This window comes from Oryzias latipes, chromosome 11 (genome assembly GCF_053564925.1).
Source record: "Oryzias latipes strain Hd-rR chromosome 11, Olatipes_Hd-rR_3.1".
NCBI lineage: Eukaryota > Metazoa > Chordata > Actinopteri > Beloniformes > Adrianichthyidae > Oryzias > Oryzias latipes.
In genome coordinates this window covers 5,912,264-5,938,411 of record NC_136247.1, presented here as the reverse complement: position 1 = coordinate 5,938,411, position 26,148 = coordinate 5,912,264, and the positions used below count along the sequence as shown (strand labels likewise).

The following is a 26,148-nucleotide window of genomic DNA, read 5'->3' as shown; positions in this document are numbered from 1 at the left end:
TGAAGCTACGTTCACGTCGGCCTCGACAGCAACCTGCGTTCAGGCAACCGCTTTCAATGACAAGTCTGTGTAAATGTGAGAGTTGGTCTTTTGCTTTTAAGTCTGTTTTTTGGGAGCTCTACGTACAAAACACGCCACCGTCGAACACCCGGTGAACGTTAAAGCAGTTGAAGTTTGACCAATCAGGTACGAGGATTTGCCAGTGACGTGTGGATGGCCTCCCTTTTTGACTCACGGAGTCGTTTGGGAATTGATCATGAAGTCCTTCATATATTGTAATAGAGCTGTGAAAGGAAAAGCCTGGAGCCACATTTGCACCGCTTTGCCAAAAAGAAGAAGTCCCTCCCTGATTCTCCAGTGTGAATATGTGAAGCGTGCGTTGAAGAACCGGCGTTTAACCCGTTTCTGAACACCTTTGAACGTAGCTTAAGGGGAGATTTCTCTTTAGTTAGGTTCAAATGAGCTTTTCTGCTTAATCACTTTTATAAGTCTGACCAATGACAGCTGAGGACTCAAAAGCAACACGTTTAGGAGATTTCTCTTCAGATAGAGAGATCACAGCTGACCGATAAGAAAGATCCTTAAACCAAAAGATGAAAACGTTTGTCTCATTTTTTTTGTTGCATTTTCCTAAAACCAGAGATTCTACGATGATAAATGGCAGAACCCGCTTTCAGCTATCTCGTGTCCAGAGGCGTGAGGCGAGGCGTTTTTACAAGCGTGCAACAGAATGGAGTTGACGTGAAGAGACCGCCTGTGGGAGAAGCTGCACGCTGTGGGGGCGTGGAGCACCTGCGTGCTTTCTCCCCCTGCGGAGGGTGTCAACTGTTATCTTCAAACAACTGCGCAGACAAGTTCTGATAAAATGTGGTCATCTCTGGGATTTGCCGCTGGGCAGAACCCGGACTGCCTTCTGATGGCAAATGTTTCCGAACAGCAGTGGAAGAATCGGCACCAAGGGATGCTGGGAAAGCAATAGGGAAGCATCTGTGAAGCCAAAGTGTGGGTCCATCGTGAGAACCTGTGGTGGAGACGCTTCAGGTTTTTGTCAACGACCTCTAGTGATTCTTGGGGAACGGATTGGCTTGCATATTTGGCTGGAGAGGGTTTCTCGGTTGTGACTCACACCTGTGCGATCACACACAAGACGTGAAACAAACGGCTTGCAGACCAGCTTTAGAGGCAGAAAGCTGGTTTTTGTGCCACAGCTTTCATCCCACAAGACTTCCTCTGAAGAATGTGAAAATAGAACAAATAAACTATATTTATATGTGAAAAAATATATGGAAAAAAAAGAACATTTTTCCTTTTTTTTGCTTTGCATTTGAACATTTTGTATATAGATTTGTCTTCTCGTGCTAAGTTCACATTGTAAATGGGCAAACTGGTTTTTGAAGAAATGCAAAAGATCTCTTGTAAACACGTCAGTGTACAGACAAAACAACAACCCCACTTAAGGGCTGCAGCCATATTTGGAGTGGGAATCCTTCCCTGGAGCAGCCCGACACTCAAAGTGGAAGATGAAGACCGAGCGGTATGAGTCATCAGACGCTGGAAAAATGCCAAATAAAAAGCGTACCGGTGTGAAGAAGATGGTGTTGGAAAAGTCCAGCCACAGAACCAAAACATGCTCAAAAACAACAACCTCACAAAGTGGCAGCTAAAGACTCCAAAAGTAATGAAGTCCAAGCTCCGCCCCTCCAGCTGACTGTCCACCTTAGCAACAACCATGTTTTCTGACAGCTGGGACTCAAAGAAACACGTTCAGATATAAATAAATAAGTAAAATGATGAAGACCATTCGCTGGCCTTATTTTACAAAAAGAAAAAAAAAGGTTTTACACTTGGTGACAAATCTTTAAGAAACATGTAAAAATAAAAACCAACAATGATTGACCCAATCAAATGCTTAAATGTCACTCCAAACACCTCTGAAAACACTAAAAAGAGTCGATTTACTGTTGCTTTTTAAAGTCCAGTAGACCTGATCGTACAAAGAAATGATGTTAGTTTTTTTTTTTCAACTTAAGGGAATATAAGCGTGCAGTGCAACATTTTGGTTTAAACCCTCCCCTCTTTTGGTAAGCAGGTAAACCTTTGAGGCAGCGAGTAAACAAATTCTTCACAGGATTTTCCTTTTGGAGGGGATCTGACGAAGACGAGGGGAGGATTCTGTCGCATGCAGCTGACTTCCAGTGCAAACAGGAAGGTCTTTTGACAATTTGGTCAGGACAGATTTTCCAAGTGACATTAATAAAACAAAAAAGCAAACTAGCACCTGAACAACAGCCAATAAAAGTTAAAGATAACAATAAATTATGGAGTTTTTTTTCTTTTTCTTTTTGGTTGCAAAGTTAAGTAAAGAAGCTGCTGAGATCCTTCTGGCAACATCAAACACTTTTCAGCTGCTGGTTTTTCTTTAGAATCACACCCCTGACACAAGGATCTGCACAATAAAACCAACAAAAAGAGTCATGTTGTGTAAATGTGTCCGTTTGCTTTCCCCTGACTGTAAACGGTGTCTTTTTGCATTAAACATCCACCTCAAGCTCCTTCTTTTTTTCTTCCTCGTCTGTGTGTTTCCTCTGCGTCGCCGTGGAAGCAGGAGACGGCGTGATGTTGGTGACAAAAAGATCACTTTAAAACGGCCCCATGTGGGAAAAACACGTATAAAAGGGAAGGTTGAAGGAAGAACAAAAAAGCACCAACCTCCCTTCCATCAAACAGGTCCCACTTCTCCTTTAAGATAAAAAAAAAAGTCTGTTTTTCTTTTTAGTCTTCTGATGAAACACTCAAAATCTCATAGCCTTGTTGATTTTTTTCGGGCTCCTTCTTTGACCAGACGTTTCTTTAAAAATCTCTGTACAAAACATAGAAAGATGCATCACTGGACCAAACGTTAAAAAAAGAAAGAGGGAAAAAAAAAGCAGAAGTCTTGATAACTATTTTCTAATCTCTTCTTTTTACACGGTTTAGCTGCACTGGGGGGGGGGGGTTCCCTGGACTGGGAATGGTGGGTGGGGCTTGAGGCAGAATTTGAGATCACGGACGGTGATGCAGAGTTTTGATCTCCTTCATTTGCACCCAGGGCTGGACCGCTTCAGTGGAGTTAAGAGGGGGATGAGTACTGGGGGGGGGGCAGACAAAAATCAAAAGCATGCAGAAATGATGCCCCCCCCCCTCCTCCCAAAAGCTCTGGATGACAGCTGTAGGCCCCCATCAGTCGGTGAATCTCTGACAGGCTTTTTTCCAGCGGCAGGCGGTGCACCACATGTCGCGGTTCTCCATCCCGTACACTTTGCGGCACTTCTTCCCCTCGCCGCGAACCTTTCGACTGGGGAGAGAAGACGTGGAGCAGTTTTTGTTTTTGTTTTGGATTTACAGACATCAGAAATGTCCCAAAAAACATTGTGTGGATTCAGCTGTAACACATGTATGGATAAAAGCACACCATACAACAAAAGATACACTTTTATTAAGATAAAATCTCTATCCGAACAATCAAATGTTTAGTCAAATAGATATTTTTAACCTTTTAAAAAGGTTTTTGAAAGCTACTTTATTTATTTAGAAAAAAAAGAAAGCTTTACTTCAACATGAATGATGAGAAGGCAATCATTATTAATTATTTTGACATTTCCAAGAAGTTTCTATTCCTTATTGAGAGCAAAACTATTCTATTTGTGTTGTAAACTTTTTTATTCTTACAAATACCGGTAATCTCAAATAATAAAAGTGATTTTTAAATGTGAAATTTACTAAAATTCAATCACAAATGATAATTTTGTGTGTGAAAAATAGTAAAAGTACATGAATGTAAAGTGATTCATAAGTCATTATTATGACAAAGCGATCTTTTTCTCTATAGCAAAAAAAACAACAACAAAACGAAGAAAAGTTCCAAGTTGGAGAAAGAAAATTGAGATAAAGTTCGTTTTTTTCTTCCTTTATTTTCTTTTTTTTCCTCTCTCTTTTCTTCTTCTTTTTCATTTTTTTTCTCTTTTTTTCCCTGCAGGTGTTTTTTGTTTAAATATAACTTTGGTTTATACATCAGATCTTTTTTTTATTTTCTACTTAAACATTTTCCCTCTCTGGAATTTGATGAGGTTTTTTTTTCCACTTACGTTTTGCTTGATAATCTCCAAGAAAAAAAAGTGCACGGCCATCTTTACTGATGCTCTAAAGGAGCAGATGTGGAAGCTGGCAGGCCTTGCAGAGATTTGCCATCAGACACTAAAACTTAGCATAACAGGTGAACGCCACTGTGTTCGTTCACTGTAAGTGAAGAGTGTGTGCTGGGGATCATAGCGGCCTTGAACTCCCGTCCGCTGATCACACAAATGCTCAGGTGCATGTTTTATCGGCACAATAGGAGTCTTATCTGCCACCTCAGATGTTGAGAAGCAGCTGGGTTGTGGGTTGCAGATACCTGGGATTAAGAGCAGCTCTGTCTTTGTGTTTGAGAACTGAGGCTACAGCAGCATTTTGGCTGCTCTGAGCATCTTTACGTGACTCACAGAGGCTGAGGAGAGTTTCTCCAAATGATAAGCTGATCAATAAACCAGAAATAAAGCGGCTCTTGGATCGTGATAGGTCCTGTTCTGATAAACCATAACAGCACACACTGCAGGCCGTCTCTTTGAAGTGAAACAGGCAAACGAAAGGCAAAACAAAGATGAATCATTTAGTCACGGCGTTGAACTCATTACATGAGGGGGAAAATGTCCCCAAATTTATCATGAATAAATAATAACAGTAGTTCAGTACCTGAGAGCGGTGGCAGCTCTCGGAGGGGATGAAAGCACGGAAATGGTCTGGGAGCGCTGCTCCCCGAATCCTTGGCTTTTACTTGGAGACACCTGATCAAAAAGAATAAATAAATTAAAACGTGCATGATCTCATTCCAGTTGGTTTAAATCCAAACGTGAAATGTTCCTTTTCTGTTTCCTGCTCCTAAATTAACAGGACAACCACAGCTTCCTCACCGTTTTCCCCGTGAAAGTGACCGGAGGGGACTGCCAGGAGATGCTGAAGCCGGAACTGTTGGTGGGAGTGAAGCTGGTGGAGGCCGAGTCGGCTGAGTTACTGCTGCTGGAGGGGATGGACACCGGAGCTGTGGCCTGAGGGGCCAAAGGTCAAAATAGCATCCAGCACTAGATTTCCAACAGGTTCTTTCATTTAAAAAACCGGAAACTTGTCCGTCTGGAGGGGCATCAGCAGACTCACCTGGTAGGCGTGATCTGTGTGGATGAGGTAGAGAGCGCTGGGCGCAGAGCGACTGAGCGGCGTGGTGCCGCCAACGTGGGGCTCCTTGGCGTTGGAGGGCGGCGGGGGTCGATGGGAGTCTGGAGGCTGACTGAGCGGCGGTAGAGGAGATGGGGGAGGAGGCGGAGGAGACAGGACGGAGGGCGATGCTGGCGAAAGGCTGCTCAGGCCGTCGGCCACAGAGTCCGTGTTGAGCTTGATCTCTGTGTAGTAGAAGTCTTCCTCGCCGTCGCTGCAGTCCGAGTCACAGCTACGCCTGGATGTGTGCGCAGACGACACAGGGGTGAGGGAAGACTCACACAAATACACAATCAGAAAAACTCACAACAACATGTTCATCACATCCTGGACAAGATTATTTCCAGAACACATGTGATCTAGTTTTCTCTGTTTTCTCTTTTTCTCATTTGCCAGATGAGTTATATTTAGGATGAAACAAATAGAATTGATCCAATTTCTGGCAAATATACATTTCATTTGTAAGCCACACAATGAATTAAAACACTATTTTTTGACTCGTCAATGGATGACAAAGTGTAGAAGTTCTCTCTTCAGCCTTCAAACTTTTATTTTAAATGTAATAATAGTAAGAACAAACTAACAAACTAAATTGTTCTATTTAATAACTTTCAAAATAAATATTTGTTACAACTAAGAACTTGAGGTTAAAATTCTGATGTAGAATAAGCTTGTAGAAACTGACTTATGTGTACATCTTTATTGTGATAACAGCTGGTAGAAGAGCATGCACCACATGAAGATGCCGAAAATAGTTCAAAAGATGCTCCAAAACAAGAATAAGTAAAAAAAGGATCTCTGAGTCACAATTAAAAATGTTAATCCACTTTAACGTATAGAAACAAAGCATTCTAATTCAAGTGGTTGCGTGTAAACATAATAGCCAAGTACAGGTAGAAGCCAGAAATCATAAATGTATCATTGACAAAATAAAAAAGAAAGATTTATTTCAAAGGGCTGGGACTGAAATGTGTTCGTGTTACCCCAGATGGATGGTGCGGATGTGTCTCTGAATGCCGGCAGTGGTGCTCAGCACTTTGCCACAGTTCTTCCAGAGGCACTTGAACATCACCTTCATGGAGTTCTGCGGAAACAAAACCAACAGATCAAAAAGGAAGAAGATACCACTAAAAAATGGCTTTAGCAGCATGAGAGAGAACCGTACAATAAATAGATTTTTTATGTCTGTTGAATAGCCTCACCGTCTTAAAACATTATCTGCTCTGTAACTCATCCGTCCTCTGATCTGCTTCCGGGAGAAAACTGGCTTACTTTACGTTTTCATACATTTATTTTCCTCATGAGCTCATTTGAATCCAGAAAAACCTGTAGTTTTTGTTACTATTTCCATCTTGAGATGACGTCAAGCAGCCATCGACTTCCTACATATATAAGGATTTATTGTATCATAAAAAATATTATTTTTGATGCCAAATGGCTTGAATCATCAGGTTATGGCCAGCATTTCTGCCGGTGGCTCTGTGTTGCAGATGTCACGGAGACTGCAGAGCATCTCTGAGGCCGTGGAAAACACTTCAGACCGTTTTTAATCCTCCCAGTGAGTTCATTCTGGGGTCAGGCGGCGTGCCGCTCGGAATCTTAATCTGAAAACGCCACAAACCTGATCAGATTTTTAGAAAAAAAAAGGAGTTTAAAAACTGGTTTGTTTGGGTTTTCCTGCCTTATATCTTATTTTGTCACAAGTATGTACACAAATATATACTCATAGCTCTTTTCTGTCATCCTCACTGCTGGTTTTTCTTTGTTTTTCTTTATATAATAACTGTTTTAGGAAAAATCTAGAGTCTTGAACTTTGTGTGACGGTAATTCTGTATCTTTATTACGTACATTAAAAAAAGGGTTTGTTTGAGCTGCAGGGAGATCCAGTTTTGACATTTTAGCTGGTGGCTTGAAGCCTTCAGGTCTGGATCTGCTTTTTCTCTTGTGGCAAACAATAAAACTGAAGATCCATTTGTGTGTCAGTGGAGATCTAAAAGACAACAAGAATCTCCCACTTTTAAATGTTTACAATGATGTCAGGCAAAAACATATTTTTCTCGCACTTGTATTTGGAGTGCACAAAGTTTTAAAATGTCATGTTTATTTGGCATCTCTTCTCCAAGATAGTAAAGACAACAGAGGCCCCTCTCTCTGAGATCCAGTCAAATAATTAAGACACCATCTATATCCTTAATATTAACAGAGTGTGTAATTATAACACAGTGTGTAATTATGATGGAGTGAAACTCCCAAGAGCCCCTCCATGCCCTCCTGCCTTCACTCTCTGACCCACTTTGATTGTCTACTTCATCAAACTATTATTTATCATTTGGATTCAACATAACAACAACAACAACAATAACAACAATAACAACATTCTCCCCCCGTATTTTTCCGTCATTTCCTTTCAGCAACCCATGCACAAGGCTTTGGCCCGTTTGTCTTTAGTAACAAAAGCTTATTGATGTGTTAATCAGGGCCAGTGTGTGTGTGTGTGTGTGTGTGCGTGTGTTCCCCTTTAAAGAGGCTCTTCACAGTCAATTAAATGGATCCCTTCAAACGGTATAGCATTGCCAAGTGGAGAAGCAGCGCACAAAAGGAGAGACGAGAGATCATTTTCATGCGACATCCTTCCCGTCTGAACGTGTTTGTTCAACATGGAGAAAAGGTTCATCTCCACCTTCTTCTTTTTCTGCATTTTATGTGCTTCCTGAACGTCACTCATAAATGCACCGTGTCTTGTTGAGCCGTATTTTCCCATCATACCCTTCAGCGTTGTGTTCTGAAGCTGACCCATACGAGGCTTCCGAAGTCTTTGTGATCACGGAAACAGGTATATGGTGTCAATGAGGGGGAAGGATCATTATTAATATTCAGAGAAAGAAAATAGGAGGACACAGATGAGTGGGATGAGCGGTGATAGATGGATGGTTCTGCACAGAGCCCTGATAGAAAGACAGAGGAAGACAAATAGACGAGGAAAAATGAAGAAGTGACAGCGGGCTGTCAGCGGTGGGTAAAAATGAGACAAAGAGGAGTGACGAGTGTTGAGGCTGTGTTTGTGTGCCTCCTAGCCAAAAACTGTTTTTTGTTGTTGTCGTTGTGACATTTTCATCTCTGCCTGACAGAGGCAGAATTCATAAACGAAACTGTTGAAAAATGACGAGTGATGAAGCAAGCTAAATTGTTCTTACCCTAGATTTCATTTGAATCAGTTGTTTAACTTTACTTTTTGTTTTTACCTTGTGTAGTATTTGGGATTGTGACTGTGCATTAGTAAGAGCTTGGCCATCAGATACGTATCACCAGACTGTAACTGAGACAGTATATAACGGGTTTTTTTAAAGACTATGACTTTGAAAACGTATTAAATATGTACAACTGTGTATTTTCAGGGTGCAGATCATGTTTGTAAAAGCCCTAAAATTGAGAGAAGATCCACACCTTGCGCTTGCGAGGAATGGGCTCATCGAAAAGCAGACTGGTGCCGTCCTGATCATCCAGACTGGGGTCCTCGGGTCCTGTGGGGCCAGAGCCCACACCGCCCAGGCTGGGTACCCGGAAGGGTTTGAAGCTGTCTGCTGAGAGCGGTGGAGACGGTGTGGAGGGATTGGACTGGTCACTGGGGGCAGACCAGCTCCAGTAGCCCCCAGAAGAGCTGTTGCTGGATGGTGTGAAAGGTACGGCCGGGCCATTGTCCTTCCATGAATTACTCAGACCCTCTGCAGACGAAGGCATGAGAAGCATGTTAAACGTTGCTTGAAGAGTCAGGGAAGGTATTATAGAGTAGCTTCAACCTTAACATTCAGTAAATAAAATCCAGATTATTCAAGAATTTCAATGTTTTTTTTATGGCAGAGCCTATATAAAAGCTTCAGTGCATAAAAAAAGGTATTTTCCTGCACTTCAGCTCCCATAAGGTCATTTCTACCAGATCAAAGATTTTCTTTTTTCCCCTTCTAGACCAGGGGTCGGCAACCTGCGGCTCTTTCATCCCCGTGCTGCAGCTCTCTGTGGTTTGGTAAAATAACTATCATGTTCTAAGATTGTCGTGGTGCCTTTAACACCGTCGAGATGTGCGAGCAGGCAGGAGGAAGAGAGCAGCGTGAGCGCGCAGAGGGGGCGTGTCTGCGGACGTGACATGTGTATGTTTAATGAGAAGTGAATGACAGCCTCATCCTGCAGAACCTCTCCGAGTCGTCTGTCGACCAGCTGTTGTGTTTTTGTGAGCAGGTCGGAACCAGGAGCGGCTCCCCTGTGCTGACGACTACAGTCGGCGAGCAGTAAACAGGAAAGGTTCAAACAGATCTAAGGGTAGACATGTTCTAAGTAAAGTTCTTTGTCACCATCGATCTGCGTCAACGCCAAGACTCCCGCTGGCGTGTAAAAGAAAATTGAAGTTCCCAAAGAGGACAGTACGTTTAATGGCACCTGGGCAGATTCTTTTGCTTTCAATAACTTTACCAGTATGATTAAAATGTAATGAGGAATTAGCAAACAACAAAGTCTCAAATGTGGCAACAAGACATCCCAGAAAACATCCTGATTCAGATGAAATAGAAAAGTTTTTTGTTGACACAAATCTATAGGACAGGTGGATGAACTGTTAGTTAATTACGACATACCGGTATTTGCCTCTCGGGAAACAATTCTTATCGGAACCCATTAAATGACAAAGGATAGAGAAGAAAAGATAATCTCTTCATGAACTTTAAAAATGATGCCGTTCACTGGAAACACCGGTGTGTTGTGGCTTCCTGTGTTTTCATATCTGTAGGAAGCTGGTCCAAATGGCTCTTTGAGTGGTAGAGGTTGCCGGCCCCTGCTCTAGAATAAAAGCTCCAAAAACGTTTTACTTGAGCTGGTGAAAAATACGAAGACACCTGGGGTAAGACACCGTGTGACGAAGGGGGTCAACGTTGGAATTCTGGAAATGTACTTTTAGTTTTCTGTTTCGTTTTCTTCTTGTGACAAAGTCTTACATTAAAGACAAAACTCTTTGTAAAAAGGCGTACCAAAAGTCACGTTTGTCTCATTTTTGACACGGTGTCAGCGTTTTGTTCACAAAATCCATTTTTCTGATTGCTCGGCTGTAACGCGTGTGAAAGGCAAGAGCGGACGGTCAGTCGGTGTCAAATAGCGTCTCAATGAGTCGAGGGGCACTTGACATCCACACCGCCGTGCTGGAATGGCAGAGATCCAGACTCGTCCTCCACAACTCATTGATGTGCTTACAGCACAGCGGGGGGTGGCAATTCATCAGCCTCAGCCGACGCATGCACTCCCAAGATAACAGCCGGGAGGGGGGAAATGTCAGCATATATGTCAGCATATACGAGAACATACAAATTACTGGCTGGAGGTGAAGCTCTCTGCTTTATTTGTGGGCCATACGAAAAGAAAAAATTTGTATCTGTCGTGGCCTAATGAGGCGGGAAGACGCCTCTGCTACTCACCGCTGACTTTAACAGGCGGACTCCTGACCAAAGGGCTTGTGGAGAGGCTGGTCAGAACCATGGCGGCTGTCACTTTATCCATATCCGCTTCCTCCTCGGAACGCCTAACAGCAGAAAAAGAAGAGTTTAGCGTATTAGATTCAAGATACAAGGTTCGTTGTATTTGTCATTGTCATTAAAACAACGAAAATGTGTTCTGAGCATCGACAATCACCCTTATTATTTCAAAGCTGAAGAAAAGCTCAGATTCACCAAATAAATACCCAATAAATAAATAACCATCAGTACAAAGAGACACACAGCAAGGACGAAACAAAAATAAGACATTCAGTATATACAGGTGCTGAGTCAATGGCAGCTTGATGTACCAACCACTAGGAAGCAAAACCAGATTCCTTCAATAAAATCTGATATGAACCTCATTCTTTATGAAAAAGCAGACACTAGATGAACTGTGTTTATTGCCATCATGACAAAAAAAAACCCGAAGGACCACATTTTGGGGGTGGCTGTGTGCAGAGCTTGACCTCTGATGGGAGGATTGCAAGTGCGGTTATGGTTCTGCCCACCCATGTGTTGAAGTGTCCTTGGGCAAGAACCGCACATTGCTCCTGGGTTGGCGCCGCAGCACTTTGTGAATGTATTGGTTCATGGGTGAATGGGACACTGGCTGTAAAGCGCTTTGGGCCTAATCCAGGAGGAAAAGTGGAATAAAAATATACATCTACAGCAACTTTTTTTGATCTGTACCTGTTTTGCTTTGAGGTCTTTTTCGTTTTTGTTTACAACCAGTTTTTGCACGAGTTGTAGAAACTGATGTTTTTTCACAATGACATAATCTTGTTTAAATGCGGTTTTAATGTATGTAAATATGACTTGTGTGCACTGAAGAAGATTTTCTTTTATTTGATTTCATTGGAGTACAATTGTTTATACATAATTATTGCAGAATAAATGCTTTTTGTTTTGAGCTGCAATTTGACTATCAATTAAAAAACTCGATTAAAAACGTTTGAAAAATTAGATCTTCTAGATTTTACTTTCCTTTTCCAGGTGCGGTTTTAGAGAGTTAACACTTATTTTAAAACGCATATATTAAAAAATTTAAAATTCTAAAGAAATCTACCTTTTTCTGTCACAATCTCTGTGATAAAAAATACATCAATAGCTTCATGACTACCTGTGTTGCATGTTCACTGTTCATGTGAGGCTTTGATGGCATGAGGAATGAAAAGAGACTCTTATAGTAGTGAAGAAATGCACACATTAAAAAAAACATCCCAATTTAGTAGGTTTTTGAAGAAAAAAGATCCAATCTTTTTATGAATACTTTCCTTACATGTTTATCATTACTAACTTGTAGAACAACATACAACATACTGAGGACATGTAAAAAAAACCAAAGAATTCTGTTGAAAGTTTAACATCTTTGTCATTCAATTAAAAAGTGTAAAGGTGAATTTTATTTTGAATCATTACACATAGACTGACAAATTTCACACCTTTATTTCTTTTTTTTTTATATGCATGTCTTATAGCTGAGGAACAGCTTAAATTTTTTGTTTCAAAAAATTAGAATGTTGTGAGAAAAGAATTAAAAGTTTCACAAACCAGTCGGATAATTTAGTCAAAACAGTCGCAAAGATTTCCTGAACCTTTATTTCTTAACCTGCCGATCCTCGAAGGGTCAGCAGTTCGATCCCCGCTCCCCCAGCCAACTGTCGTTGTGTCCTTGGGCGAGACACTACACCCTCCTTGCCTCCAGTGTGGCTCCACTGGTGTGTGAATGTGAATGAACGTCCCGGTGATGGTCAGAGGGACTGTAGGCGCGAACTGGCAGCCACGCCTCTACTATCACCAAGTATGAATGACGAGTGAAGGAATAATGGACACATTGTAAACATGTCTGGAAAAGCGTAGATATATCCAATCCATTTATTATTATTAGTGAAGACTGCTGTGCTGACTTGCCAAAATCTGGAGAAGACAGTGGTCAACACCCATCACAAGGCGGGAAAACAACAAACGATGAGTGAAATAGAGAAGCGTGGTATAAAAGGTTGAAATAGTCACAGGAGGATTGTCAAGCAAAATCCTTTTAATTATTGTTTGTTTGAGTTAGTGCATCAACAGCCTCTACAAAACAGACAAATACTAGAAATGGGCAACACATGTCACAGGTCCGGATTGTTTTTTTACAGTCCTTATTTCAGGTGACAGTACATTTTTCATTTTATTTGAAAATCAAGGCTATAGCATTGGGGTCACCAATCCTGTTCCTCGTGGGCTTTGTGGCTAACTCTGCTTATGAAACTTATGAAAATGTAACTAAAGAAACATTTTTACTGCAATACCAGCTAAAAAAAGAAACATAAAATAATCATCTTATAATATCATTAACTAGTAAATTATCCTCAATAAAAATCTATAATAAGTACCTTTTTACAAGTCTATGCAATACTATTGTGTAGCAGTATTTTCTTTGGTCTGTGTTACAATGTTCTGCTTTAAAATAACGTATAAGTGAAGCTTTGGCGCATGTGAGTAAGGAAGATGTACCTCATCTTCAAGTATAGGTTTGCTGATTCATCACTCACACGTCACTCAGTTGGTTTTCACTCTGAGCCAATAGCTAAAGTGCTCCCTTCAACCAATCACAATCAAATTCCAGAGATTTCACCGGACCAACTCCCACTGGCTCTTCAATTGGGCGCGGTCTGGCCTTAACCACCATCAGCATCTGGGCTCAGGCTCTCTTCATTTGGTCCGAGGTCATCGCAAACACGCAAGATGTCTCTGGCCCTGAGCCCAACCGCCAAAGACCACTGACTTTTCGTGCTTCACTAATAAATGTTTCAGTCAAACTCCCAAGTTTCTCCTTATTGAAATACATCAGGACACAAAGGAGCATGTTTCTGTCTAATCTGGGTGACTCCATCCATCCAACTCCAGCCTTCTCTACTACTACAGATATGTTTTTCTCTGTTAAGATAGTTCATGTTAACGACTGAGACGCTCAGTGCAAACTTCAAACAGCTCATGTTTTGGTGGATGTCACGTCATCCGACTTCAGTGACATTTACAGTCCAGCAGCAGGAGTTAATGTAACACACTGGCAATGAGATGTTATTTTGAATTAAACAAAACAACTAAACATGGTTGGATTTTGAATTCTCCACAAGACTAAGACTGATAATGCGATCTAAGAGGACAGGATTACTGTCCTTGTGTTCAAATCTTTCAGAAGCACACTATAAGCCCAACATTTATTTTTAGATCAGCTTTAAAGGCACAGATGCTCTGCTTGTACGACGAAGTCACAAACTTTGCAGGTACATGCAAGGTGAGGAATTCAGGAAAACTCTACAAAAATACTATGCAAATAATCCGGCTGCAATGAATGAAGTCATATTTAAGAGCGGGTAAATACATTTTTTAAACTGTTAATCGTTTTGTTTAAGTGAGAGCATCAAACATTAAGCAATTACATTTAAAGTACAAGCTGAGATATGTCACTACAGTTGCCTGATTGGCTTCACATTTCTTTATTCTGAGCAGCTATAGTCATATCTGAGATGGCGTGATGAGTGTGATGATTCTCCATATGAAGTTGGTGAAGATTTATTTTTGGCTCCCGATGCCAAGTGAAGACTGAGGGTCTGTGTAAACAACTACAAGTCAAACCTGTTATGCAGGATTTCTGCACACTTTATACAAATCATCATGGTAACTTAGATTGGAACTTTGGTCCATTTTCTTTAAAATGAGATTTATAGCCACTTAAACAACAGAGGAGTAGGATTTGCTTTGCAAATTTTTTGGAGAACACAGAGTTTGAATGAAATAGAAGAAGTTCACCATTATTTTACTGGTGCACAGACCAAAGCAGCTGGGAAATTCACAAAGTTACAACAGCTGCTCATATGGGGGCAGTATTACCCAAACTGACCAAGATAGAAAAAAAAGGAGGAAAACCGGCTATTAAACATTGATAAGCACCTTTAATTCCCTAATAGAGCAGTTTAAGTACAATACATTACATTTATTAATGTTTTCATTTTTTTAATTCAATTTGTGCTTGCGTGCACAAATTGATTTCTTCTTTCTTACACTTACAGCAGGTCACTTGTGCTACACTCACTTTGCTTCATCAGACCAGGGCTGCCCAATCCTGGTTCTCAAGATCTGCATTCATACCTAGTTTCCAGCTGTCCTTGCACTTATTGCTGCTGATTACCTGGATCAGGTGTGATGAGTCCATCAGAATGTTGACATTATATCCAATAAAAATGGTGGCAACTATGAAGCTAAAAAACTAGCTACAAATCAGTTTAGTTCCCACAAGTCAAATGACTACAACTGTTCTCCAACTCGGGAACTGCACCAGGGTTCACTTGCAACTGGGTTCACTGACAACATTACACAAATTGAATGAGTATTTAACCTACAGTAAAAAAATAAATAAAAACAAGACACGTGAGAAGAGTGTGTTAGGGAACAAAGACAGAGACTCATCCCCCATTAGCTTATGACCAATTTATTACCCATCCTGATGCTGAAAATGATGTCATTACAGCCGCCACATAAATCTGGAAAGGAAGCAGCACACACAACTGCCACTTTTACACATAACCAAGCAGCGCCTCAACCCCCACCACCATAAAACCAGCTCCTGGTCACCTTGGGAGACCATTCTGTGACTCTGGATAGCATTTATACAGTAACACTGACAGACAATGATCACTTGAAAATTTGTCACTAAAATTTGACGGAATAAATCTCACCTAAACGCCGAAAGAAGACTAATCATCGAGATGTAAAGCAAGACGGGGATGGGAAAAAGACAATAATTTCCTAAACACCATTTGTCTTTAGACACATTATCAAACTCAGAGTTCACACAATGATCGTTATGGCCATAATTTAACACACAAAGAACGTGCATGTGTGTGAAACAGGATACATGTGACACTGGAGACACGGTAGGATGGACAATGGTTTACTTAGTGAATTATGAGAAATGAGATTCATTGGTGTGTCAGTGTGTGCAATTGTGTTTCTCTTTGCATTTATGTTTTAATAATCTCACTTGAAAAATTCTCAACTAAAATGTCGGCTGTACAGCACTAAGCAGAATGTAAAGGGTTGTTCATTAAAGTATATCACATTAAAAACACGTGTTTCATTTGTTTTTGGTGCTGGCCATTTCCAAATAGAAAAAAAATAAAAAAATTCGTCATTAAAACTTTCCCGACGGCATTAAGCAACATTTTAATTAAAAATGTAAATACCGTGTATCGCTAGGACAATTAGGTGTGTACATAATGAGCTTTTTCATTAACAAATTATCTTTTGTTCTTTCTTTATTGTACTCTAAACTATTAATTTTCCGATTAGGGATCTTCACTCATAAACCTGTAGAGGTTTTTCTTATTGTAAAATAACTAAAAAGCAAAACGCTCTTGCATTTAGGATCTTGACACTAGTAATTAGTTGCAGCTATGCTCTAAATTGTCCCGTTAAAAGTAATTTCCTTGCAAAACAGCACCTTGCTGCTCCATATTTAATAATGTAAATGAATGTTTTTTGGCTCCAGAATCAATTGGACCAAAATGGAGAAAAGAAATGTTTACAACAAAAATCGACTAATCATCTAATGGCTGTCAGTACCACACTGACAGATGGAGCAAAGTCAGTTTGAAGATCAGACAAATGTCAACGACACACTCCCACACATACCTAATGGCAAGGTCTTATCAAACAAAAATGGGAGGCCACTTGTGAACCTTTTACTTTTAGTTTTAACGATTACAAAAGGGACGATTACAGGGAGTTAAACATATATGTATATATACATATATGTTTTCAAGGACATTTTTTTTTTTTTTTTTTTCCTTTGGTAAGCACTTTGAGATGCTATGAAGCATGAAAAGCGCTATATAAATAAAGTTGAATTTGAATTTGAATTTGAATTTCAAGACAAAATTCAAATGCAGCTTGGTCCTTCAAGGATTGGGTGAGGGGAAAACCATGAACATGTGTTAAAAACCAACCACCAACTTCAGAAGCTGGAATAGGATAGGATTAAGTAAAGATTCGTGTAAAACAACAGCTCCCTCTTCAGGGGTTTTGCTGGGTTTGTTGGTTTCTTTGGCTTTTAGCCAACAAGCCAATTAAGTGCTTTCTGTGTGTGTATGTGTGTGTGTATGTGTGTGTGTGTGCGCGCATGGGTACGTGTACGTAGCAGATGCTTAAACGAGTTGCGTTTCCCCAGCCAGACATGTGAAGGAAGAGCCTGCATGAAAACAAATGTGAAACGTGGTGGGGGTCACGTGTGCGTTTCTAAAGTCAAGTTGCCACCATTGTGGGGGACGAGACGTGTCCCGTTACAAGCAAAACATTGTTTCGTGTTACTGTGATCCTTTGGAATTGACAGCTTGCACAATGTGTCTTTAGTTTTTGTTTGTCTCATCACTTTGTGAGATTTGTTGGATTTTAAGTAAAGACAAAAATACAAAAATAAAGTTTAAGGTGGACAAAAAAATAAAAATGCTTGGAAGACGCTATATAGGTTTCAGCCAAAATAACTATTGAAGTTACGCAAAAACCAAAGTATTTGTTAAATACAGTCCAAATTTTAACCAATGATTATGGTGTTTTACTAGTACTGTATTTTCTTTCTTTAGTTCAGTTAAGTTTTGTTGTCTTTGAGTTTATTTTTTAAGTTGTTCTCCAATTCCCTCATATTTGTCTGAAGATTGAGCCTTGTTCAAAGTGGATGATATGATGAGTGTCTATCATAAAAAAAACATTCCGACTATATGGTTATCAAAACAGTCATTTATATATAGGTAATTTAAGATAAACCCTTGAAATGATCGCAAACTTTGCTCAAGCTAAATAGGCCAGGGCGAGTCTAAACACCCATCCATAAACCCTGCTGCTGTTCCTGTGACCCAAAACATCATCAATCACTTCCAATAAAGGCAACTGAAAGGTGTAGTGGGCTACAGAAATTCCACTGAAACACGGATCAGGGCTGCCAAGCACAGTCCTCACTCCTACACTCTTCAGTCTGCACTCTGTCCTCTCCCTCCTCTTCCTCCCTTCACCCCTGCTGGACTGGCTTTTCTTTTTTTTGTGCCTCTCTCTAGGCCTCTCCAACTTTCCCTCCCACACTTTAAGCCTCTTTCACTGTTGTTGCTACGGATCATAGTTTGAGCAAGTAAGTGAGCGAAGAAAAGTGTGTGTACTTAAATGATGGTGCGCATGCATGTATGTGTTAGGGTTGGTTTGTGTTGCTGTGCTAAGCAGGGAGGTCCACTCATTTATTACAGCCACTGGACTATGAAGGCCATTTCCTTCCCAACAAGCTTCTTTTAATCACACAGTTTCTCAGGTTCTGGGAGTTTATCAGGTTTTTACTTCTTATTTACATCTGCTCTGCCATCTCCTTGGAGATGGTGGTGGCTACTGATCCTATGTCCTCCACCCCATTCGTGGTGAGGGAAGCCAGAGGCTGGTATGGCGGTGGTGACTGTGCCCCTTAAGCACCGACTCCCCAGACCTACTTTCCCTCCCTCCATGTGTTGAGGGGGATTCCTGAGATCTCTGGCCATGTCATGAACAAGAGATCACATTACATCTGAGGAGGGAGTGTTTGTGCCGCTGTGAGGCTGGCTCTGCTCATATGCCGGGCCACTCTGCTTTCATTGTTGTCTTGGCAACGGTAGCCAAGTCGGTCCTTACTTGCCTTTTTTTCAGTCGAGGTTAACCACCTGGCTGGTGATCTGCGTATCAGTTGTTTATTCAATAAAGGTTCATTTTTAACCCTTGTGCTAACTTAGATGACCCCACCCTTCCATTGACGTGTTCTCCCTACCATGACAAAGGTGGATAAAGGTGGAAAGATTTCATGTTATCCATGGACACCAGTGAAGATCACAAATCATTGAAGAAAAAAGGTTCAGAGCACTGTCTAGTGGGTCTAGATGACCCAGCTCCCAATGGTAAAGTGCCAAGGATAGCACAAGGGTTAAAAAAGTGATATTAGCCTTAAAATATTAAAATACTGTATAAATAATAATGGATTGGATTTATCTGTGCTTTTCCAGACGCCCAAAGCGCTGACAGTGTGTCCATTATTCATTCACTCCTCGTTCATACTCCACACCAGTGGAGCCACACTGGAGGCAGGGAGGGTGAGGTGTCTTGCCCAGGGACGCAACGATGGTTGGCTGGGGGGAGCGGGGATCGAACCGCCGAGCGATTGATCATTGGATGACCTGCTCAACCGCCTGAGCCACTGGAAAGCCCCAACGGAAATAGCTTTCTCGTTGCCTCTTCATTTAGAAGAGGTCAATTTCCCAACTGAAAAATTTAGCTTTATCGAAATTTAAATAGCCTTTTAGGAGACTAAACTGAAACTTTTTTATTGCAAGCAATAATTCTGAAAAGAACATGAATAAACAGCTCAGAAAACACATTTTTGGTGGATTTTTCTAGGATAAAACAAAACCCCAAAAAAAGCCAAGATTTTCTAAAAGACTGTACTAGTAAAGTCTATCAAACCCTTTTGAATAGAAGTAAGAAAAATTAAATTTCACATTTTGTTGTGGATTGATTTGCGCCTTCTATACCAGACCAAAGCACCTTAAAATATCACGCAACCACAGCAGTTAAACATTTGGGTATGGTGTTGTCCAAAAAAATATAAAAATTCCCCACAAAGCTGTTCCCACTTTTCTTCCAAGTATCATATTTAAAGATCTTTTTCATCTGTCACATTAACATTTCAACCATTTTTCCGTTTGAAAATCACACTCCTTCAGGTTTGTGCAGAATGTCAGTTTGTTTTGTTTTTTTCCTGCTTAAATTGCAGGGGGTTTATATGACGCTGCTTTTTTGGAGGTTTTTTTTTTAGCATTTGATCAGGTTGATGGTTTGTTTGCAATAACAGTGATGTCTTCACCATCTAGCTAGCCCATTAAAGTCTCTGAAGACGCAGTTGGACACAAAAGCAACAAGCAGACAATCAACCTCAGCTCAGCGGAAACCAGGGTGTGGTGCACATTAGTTTGGAGCCAGAAAAACCGAGGTTATTTTCTCCAAGATATACCAACATACAGTCACAACTGTTGCAATTTATAAAGCATGTAATGTAATGACTAACCAGATATGTTCAAATATAAACAATCTTTTTTCACTAGGGTTTTTGTATGTCACATAGATCTTCAGTATTAAAGATCTGAGAAATAGTTCCATCCATCTCTGCCTTGCTAACCTATTTACGTTGAATTTCATAAGCAATGCTCGCCACTGGGAAACAGAATTTACACACCAACACAAAGGAAAGCTCATCCATAAAACTGTAAATCATGTCATATTTATAAACCAAGGCAAAAAGAGGCACTGAGGAAAAACAATGATTTCTTAAAATTACAGAGTTAGGCTAAAAATGCAGATAGAAGTGTGGTTCAAAAAGGCTTTAAGGAAACTCAGTTTGATTCACTAAGTTAACAGGTTTCCAAAAAAACAACTAGTGAACATTTTGGAAAGATGTTCACTTTTGACTCTAATGATTTAGGCAATAACCATCAGTCACATTCTGCAAGACATGAATGCAAATCAAATGAAATGTTTTCTTCATACAATCTTTTAAGAACTTCTCAATCATGTGTGTATATTTGAGTACATTTTCTCCTCTCCTTACTATTTAAGGAAAGACAAATAAAAATGATCTAATTTCGGTGACTAGTTTACAGTTTACACTAAATATGAAAATGTATAAATGCACATAGAGTCAACCCTTGTAGCAACAAAGATGAACATTTGCTCTTTTTGCTCTGCTTTTTCCAAAGCTCGTCTTTGATTTGTTTTTGTTTTTTTAAAAGTAGATATTAATAAACTTCTCAATTGAACATGTTTTATTGATGTAACAGGGTACTGCATTTATGCCTTTTTTTTTAGTAAACAGTTAAAAGGTTGCTATTGTTTTGCTGTTGCTCATGTCGTCATGTTTAGCCCCGCTCACTCAATCATGTCATCTTTTTTTAGGGTATTGGACTTTTCTTTTGTTGAAAGGATGGATATGTTACCGATCCCAAAAGAAAGTGTGAATTCACAATAAATAAAATAAATATCTATTATCATTCAGTCAAATAAAAGGTGATTAAAAAGTACAGGACTTTGGTTGAATCAATGTTAAAACATTCAAATCTGAGCCATTTCCATGGTGCCTCATTTGAAATGGTCTCTTTATTGGACCAAGCTGCCGTGTTGCAAACGGATTGTCACAAGAATATCACAGTGGGAGTAGAGGGCATCTTCAAAAAACCGAAAAAACTACTGTAATTCCTTTTTTTTCATTACTATAGATCATTCTCTTGAGTGAACCTGTAAAAACAAACAATTGGCTTTGGTATCTTTTCATTAGAAGTTTTTAACTTCAAGTCCACAGGTTTTCTTGAGTGAACATTACAAAAAAAAAAAAACTGAAATACACAAAAATACAAAGATACCTAACTAGAAAAATAATTATGGCTCATAAAATTGGTGTGTTATTGAAAAAAAAAATTAAAATTGACTTGAGTTTGTATTTTAGCCTCATTAAGTTAATGCTATTAAATGTTTGTCAACTTTTACAAAAATTTAGCTAAAATATTCCGTTTAATGCATATTCGTTAAAGGAAAGGTAGGATACATGTTTTATTTGGGAACAAGTAAGGCGATATGCCATGCATCAAACTTCAACTCCTTAGTTTTGAACTTTTTACTTAATTAAAACACAATTGTAAAAATGTATTTGATTTTAAGTTAACATTTCTACATATCGATATGCAAAAGATTGTTCAACCTAGAGAGCTGCTGGGTAAATCAAGGCACTGTAAACAGATAAAAAAGTATCAAAAACTACAGGTTATATATCATGAATCATAATTGTATATATAAAATATGAACCTCCTGTTGTCAGATAAAAAAGATTTCCAAGTATGATAGAGTAGTAGAAGGAAAAGTTTTAGACTTTAAGTTAATAGGTTTTGGAGAAACGATTGTTGCAAAGCATGGGCAGCACACCAAATAGATGAAACCCTCCCATTTACCAGCACACATGTCTGTCTTCACCTGGTGAGGGGGCGGCTGATAAAAGAGAGGCATTCTTGCTCGTCTGTGCTGTTCAGCCCGAGGCAGGCAATAAATCTGATCTCCAAGTTTGGTTCTTAGCCATCATAGTATTTGTGTCCTTCCTTATCACTCCAAAGGCTAGAGGACAAAATTTGACACCTGATTTGACATGAAAGGTCAAAAGTATTTTCCCAGAGTTGTCTTGCTTTAATTAGACATCTAAGCCCAAAACTTGTAAATGTTCAAAACAAATAGTAATATTTATTATATTTTCTGTGATAATATTTAAGACTTATTAGGACTTAGCTTTGGAGACTATTTTGCCCTCACTGTTCTCAAAGGGCAGCAGTGGAGGATGCTCTGCTGCCCTCCCACATCCAAAACACACTCACAGAGCCAATAGAGGGGTAAAGGTTCAGCCAATCTCTGTGCAGTATTATTCAGAAGACTTTTACAAAGATTGGTCCAGACTGAAAAACATTGTTTTTTGCTGCCTGCTCCCCCATTTGAGTGGTATGAAAACCTAAAGATGTGGATTTTTAGCTGTGCCTTGACAAATATAAAAGAAAAAAAATCTAAAAGCAGGAGATTTTTTGGGGGCAGTTTAGCTCAGGCGGAAGAGCAGGTCGTCCAACAACTGAGGGGTTGGCGGATCGATCCCCGCTCTCCACAGCCAGCTGCCCCCCCCCCCCCCCCCCCCCTATTATTATTATTATTATTAAGAATCATTGGGTAAAGAATAACAGATTCAATTAATCATCTGTTATGTAAAACACACATAAAAAGAGAGGAAATGTGTAAGATAAAGTTCATTTGTAATCTTCACATGTAGGGATGGATGATAAATTGATTGTATCGCTAAAATCAAATCTGTTGTTGAGGAAGATTTATTTTTGGGAAAATTTGGATTTTATTTTCCCAGCACTCTGCTTCTTGGGCTTCGGCAGTGAGGAGTAAGGTCAGGCCTGTCCGTTTCCCGCTATGAACAGATGTTACAATGGCAGCAAGTAAAGAGGGGTTTGTTCCCAACGCAGGAATAGTTCCTTCAGTTTTATGGAACTGGCTCGACTTCTGACTTGGAGCATTAACCCGCACGCTGCAAATTCTGTTTAAAGGCTGCAGCTACCAGAAGTAGCTAAATACAACAAATCCAACCGGAATACAACACATTTGCTCCAACAGCTGACACAGAGACACTCTGTGGAGTGAAACAAGTGTTTCCCTGAGATGCTCTAGGTAGCACACAAAAACAAACATTTTTACAACTTATTAGTTGCAGTTTGCACTAAGGGCAATTTTAAAAGGACATGTTAAAAATAATAGTTTTACTTAATAGATTCTGTCATTTGTGGCAGGGTGGGGTTCAGTGTCTTGCCCAAGGACACGTCGACTCATGGGCGTGCAAGGCGGGAATCGAACCTGCAAGCTTACGATCATGGATCGACCGCCCTACCGCTGGACCACGGCCGCACCCCTACTGTTTCTTTGTGTTTAAGCATGTCGTTTTGTTGCTCAAAGTTTCATGTAAACACTTAAAAGCCGCACGCAAAGCTGCAGTATTGATGAATAACAGCAAATAACGACGGTGCCAATAGTCACTTAACCTTTGGATCACCGCTGCATTCCTCAGACGATCTGGAGACCATAAGGACGTAAAAACACACATTAAAAACACCACATTTCCTGGACCACAAGAAGGACGTCTTTGCAGTTATCCTCCAGTAATCAGATTCATTAAAAATGAACATGTCTTTGATTTATAGGCATGACTCCATCATGCATGTGAGGTAATTAAAGCTACTTTTTCTGCTATTGACTTCTGCTTCTTAATAAAAGCCACCTGGATGACTGACAGACGCATGTTCTGTGGTGTGTGCGGGCGGATATTAAATTTCAAGACGACTTTGGCTCCAACATTTGATACAGTTCTTTGTCAGAAGGCGCGCCGACAAAACAACTTGTGTCTGGCTCACTGTGCTTGTCACAACCCATTTTGCATGCAAGTGTAAGTTAGTCACACTGTTTAAGCTACAGCGCAAGTACCCAGCTCAGAGGTGGACGAACATCTCTCTCATTCACACAGGGGAAACGCACAGTGACACGTACAACACCGGCAGAGGAGAAAGAGGACAAAGGAAGAAAGGGAGACGAGGGTGTGTGAGGGTGGGAGAGACGCAGATCACGGGGGAAAGAGGGTGAAATGAACAGGAAAGCAGAGATGGAGTAAGCAAGATAAAGCAGACAGAGGGGGTACGAGGAAGAAAGAAAACAACACTGAAAAAAAAACGACACTGAAAACCTAGTGGGTTTCTCCTGGCAAAAAGGACAATGAAAGACATTTTCTTCTCCTCCGCTGTCTATTCCTTCTGAAAGAACTGCAAATCAGTACATAAAGGACATCAAAAGAAGTGGAATAAGGTTGGATTTTTTTAAGAAATACACTTTTCAGTACAAGTCATATATCTAACTTTTTCCCCAGACCCACACTAAGTTTGGTATCACCCACCCAGTCCAAATATGTTTTTAACATGTTCTTGTGGCACTTTTCTCATGACGTAGAAGCTACAATCGGCGCCACAAGCGCCATGCTCTGCTCCATTCTGACTTGAAGACAAATGGATTCTGAGCTGGCATCTGGCTCTAAACTGGATAGCTCCAATATTGGTACCCGTTTTTGTCGCACCTGTAATGTTAGGTTGGGGTTATGAGGGGCTTCAAGGTAGCGGGAGAGCATGTAAAGAGATGGATGATGGGAAATGGGAGAAGACTTACTACGTGCAAACAGTTCCGCCCAAAACTCAGACGTGAATTTCCAATGAACAACTGCTCCTCTGCAGAAAATACGTCCAAGAAAATGATAAAGGTGTTTTGATTTGGGCTGAAAACAGCATCATCATAATGAAATGACCACTGGGAACAAGTTTAAAATAGATCAAAAGATGATCGGAGTGGGACTTTAAATTCTGAGCACAACAGAGGAAACTCTCAAACAAAGAAAAACTGAAGGGAAGCCCTTGTGTTTGCACAAGTGTCAGAAGGAAGTCATGAATTATACATGCTATATGAAGGAGTGTGACTATATAGCCTATTTGCACACCTAAACTCCAGACAATGGCCGGTCTGCTCGGTGTAATGCATTCACCAGGTTGAGTCATCGAACAGCAACAACAGAGACTTTAAGACCAGCGGCTTTGAGAGAGACACAAAAAAGCCGGCGAGAGAGAGCAGCCGCTGGTAAACACATCCCTTTTCAGCTCATGGTGAGGTAATGCTGCCAAGACTACACACATGAGAAGGGAAAAACACACACACACAAAGTTCTGCAGCTCTGCAGCCCAAGTGTCTGGCACAAGAGTGTAGCCCCACCCAATTCCTGAAATAACCGTACACACACACGGTCCAGGCCACATGGGAGTCAGGTTCAGCATGTGGAGCCCGAATCAAAAACAATAACAACCTCCTCTGTCGGCGCAGGCTCATTTGACTGAAGCTGCTGCTCCTGCTCGTTTACAGGGAGGGGCGTGGAAAGGCTGGGGAAGAAACACGGCAGTAAATCTGCAGTTCAGCCAGTGTAGCTGACACTGAGAGCTCTCCGATGGGGGTGGCCGCGGGGAAAACAGGAGAGGGTCTGAACTACCTCTTCCCATATGGGGTTACAGGGGCATCCATTCCAGCTGTCCACTAAATTCCCCTGCCACCCCAAAAGCGACCCCTCCCCAGTTTCTGCCACACACAAAGACCCTCACAAGTGTTTACCTACAAGTAGCTCCGAGTAGACGAATGAATCTTCACCTTGATGCTGAAGGCTAATGAGAAATGTCTGTAAAGAACAAAGGAGGCAGACTAAAAAAAATAAAAAAGTGCTTTAAAGGAAAAAGACAAAGAACTGCACAGGAGACCCCCCCCCAAAAAAAATAGGAGAGATATAGTAACTGAAGCTTTATCCTGTCTGACGTTATGGTAAGGGCCAATTATGATGATATATTGATGGAGCAACGTTAGTCTGATTATGAAGAGGTTGGGGTCTTCCATTTAAAGTCCCTCCTCAACAGAGGGCACACCTTTCATCAACCTAATGTCCGAGAGAAAAAACAAAGTTGCAGGGGGGGGGACTCGAACTTCACGGTTGAGCAGCCACTGTGATCATATAAGTCAAAAAACTTTGATTTAACAAGATGAGCTCCACCTCTATTCTACTGGAGTCTGTGGACTGCAACTAATGTCGCCGGTTTTCCTATTTACTGTTCTGGTCTGTCAGTTTTTGAATCTTATTGGGGGCACAAA

The 26,148-nt window shown here is 40.6% G+C and overlaps 1 protein-coding gene across 1 annotated transcript in view; it reads right to left on the bottom strand.

Moving 5' to 3' along the window:
* Positions 1-288: 288 nt before the first annotated feature.
* The window catches only part of znf704 (zinc finger protein 704), a 45,082-nt gene continuing 19,222 nt past the window's right edge, over positions 289-26,148 (bottom strand). Inside the window, exons 3-9 of the mRNA XM_004074379.5 lie at positions 10,741-10,844; positions 8,729-9,006; positions 6,267-6,367; positions 5,227-5,521; positions 4,986-5,120; positions 4,768-4,859; positions 289-3,334 (exon numbers count right to left, since the gene is read on the bottom strand). Of these exons, the coding sequence (XP_004074427.1) occupies positions 3,220-3,334; positions 4,768-4,859; positions 4,986-5,120; positions 5,227-5,521; positions 6,267-6,367; positions 8,729-9,006; positions 10,741-10,844 (1,120 nt within the window). The 3' untranslated portion in view covers positions 289-3,219. The remainder of the gene's footprint in view (positions 3,335-4,767; positions 4,860-4,985; positions 5,121-5,226; positions 5,522-6,266; positions 6,368-8,728; positions 9,007-10,740; positions 10,845-26,148) is intronic.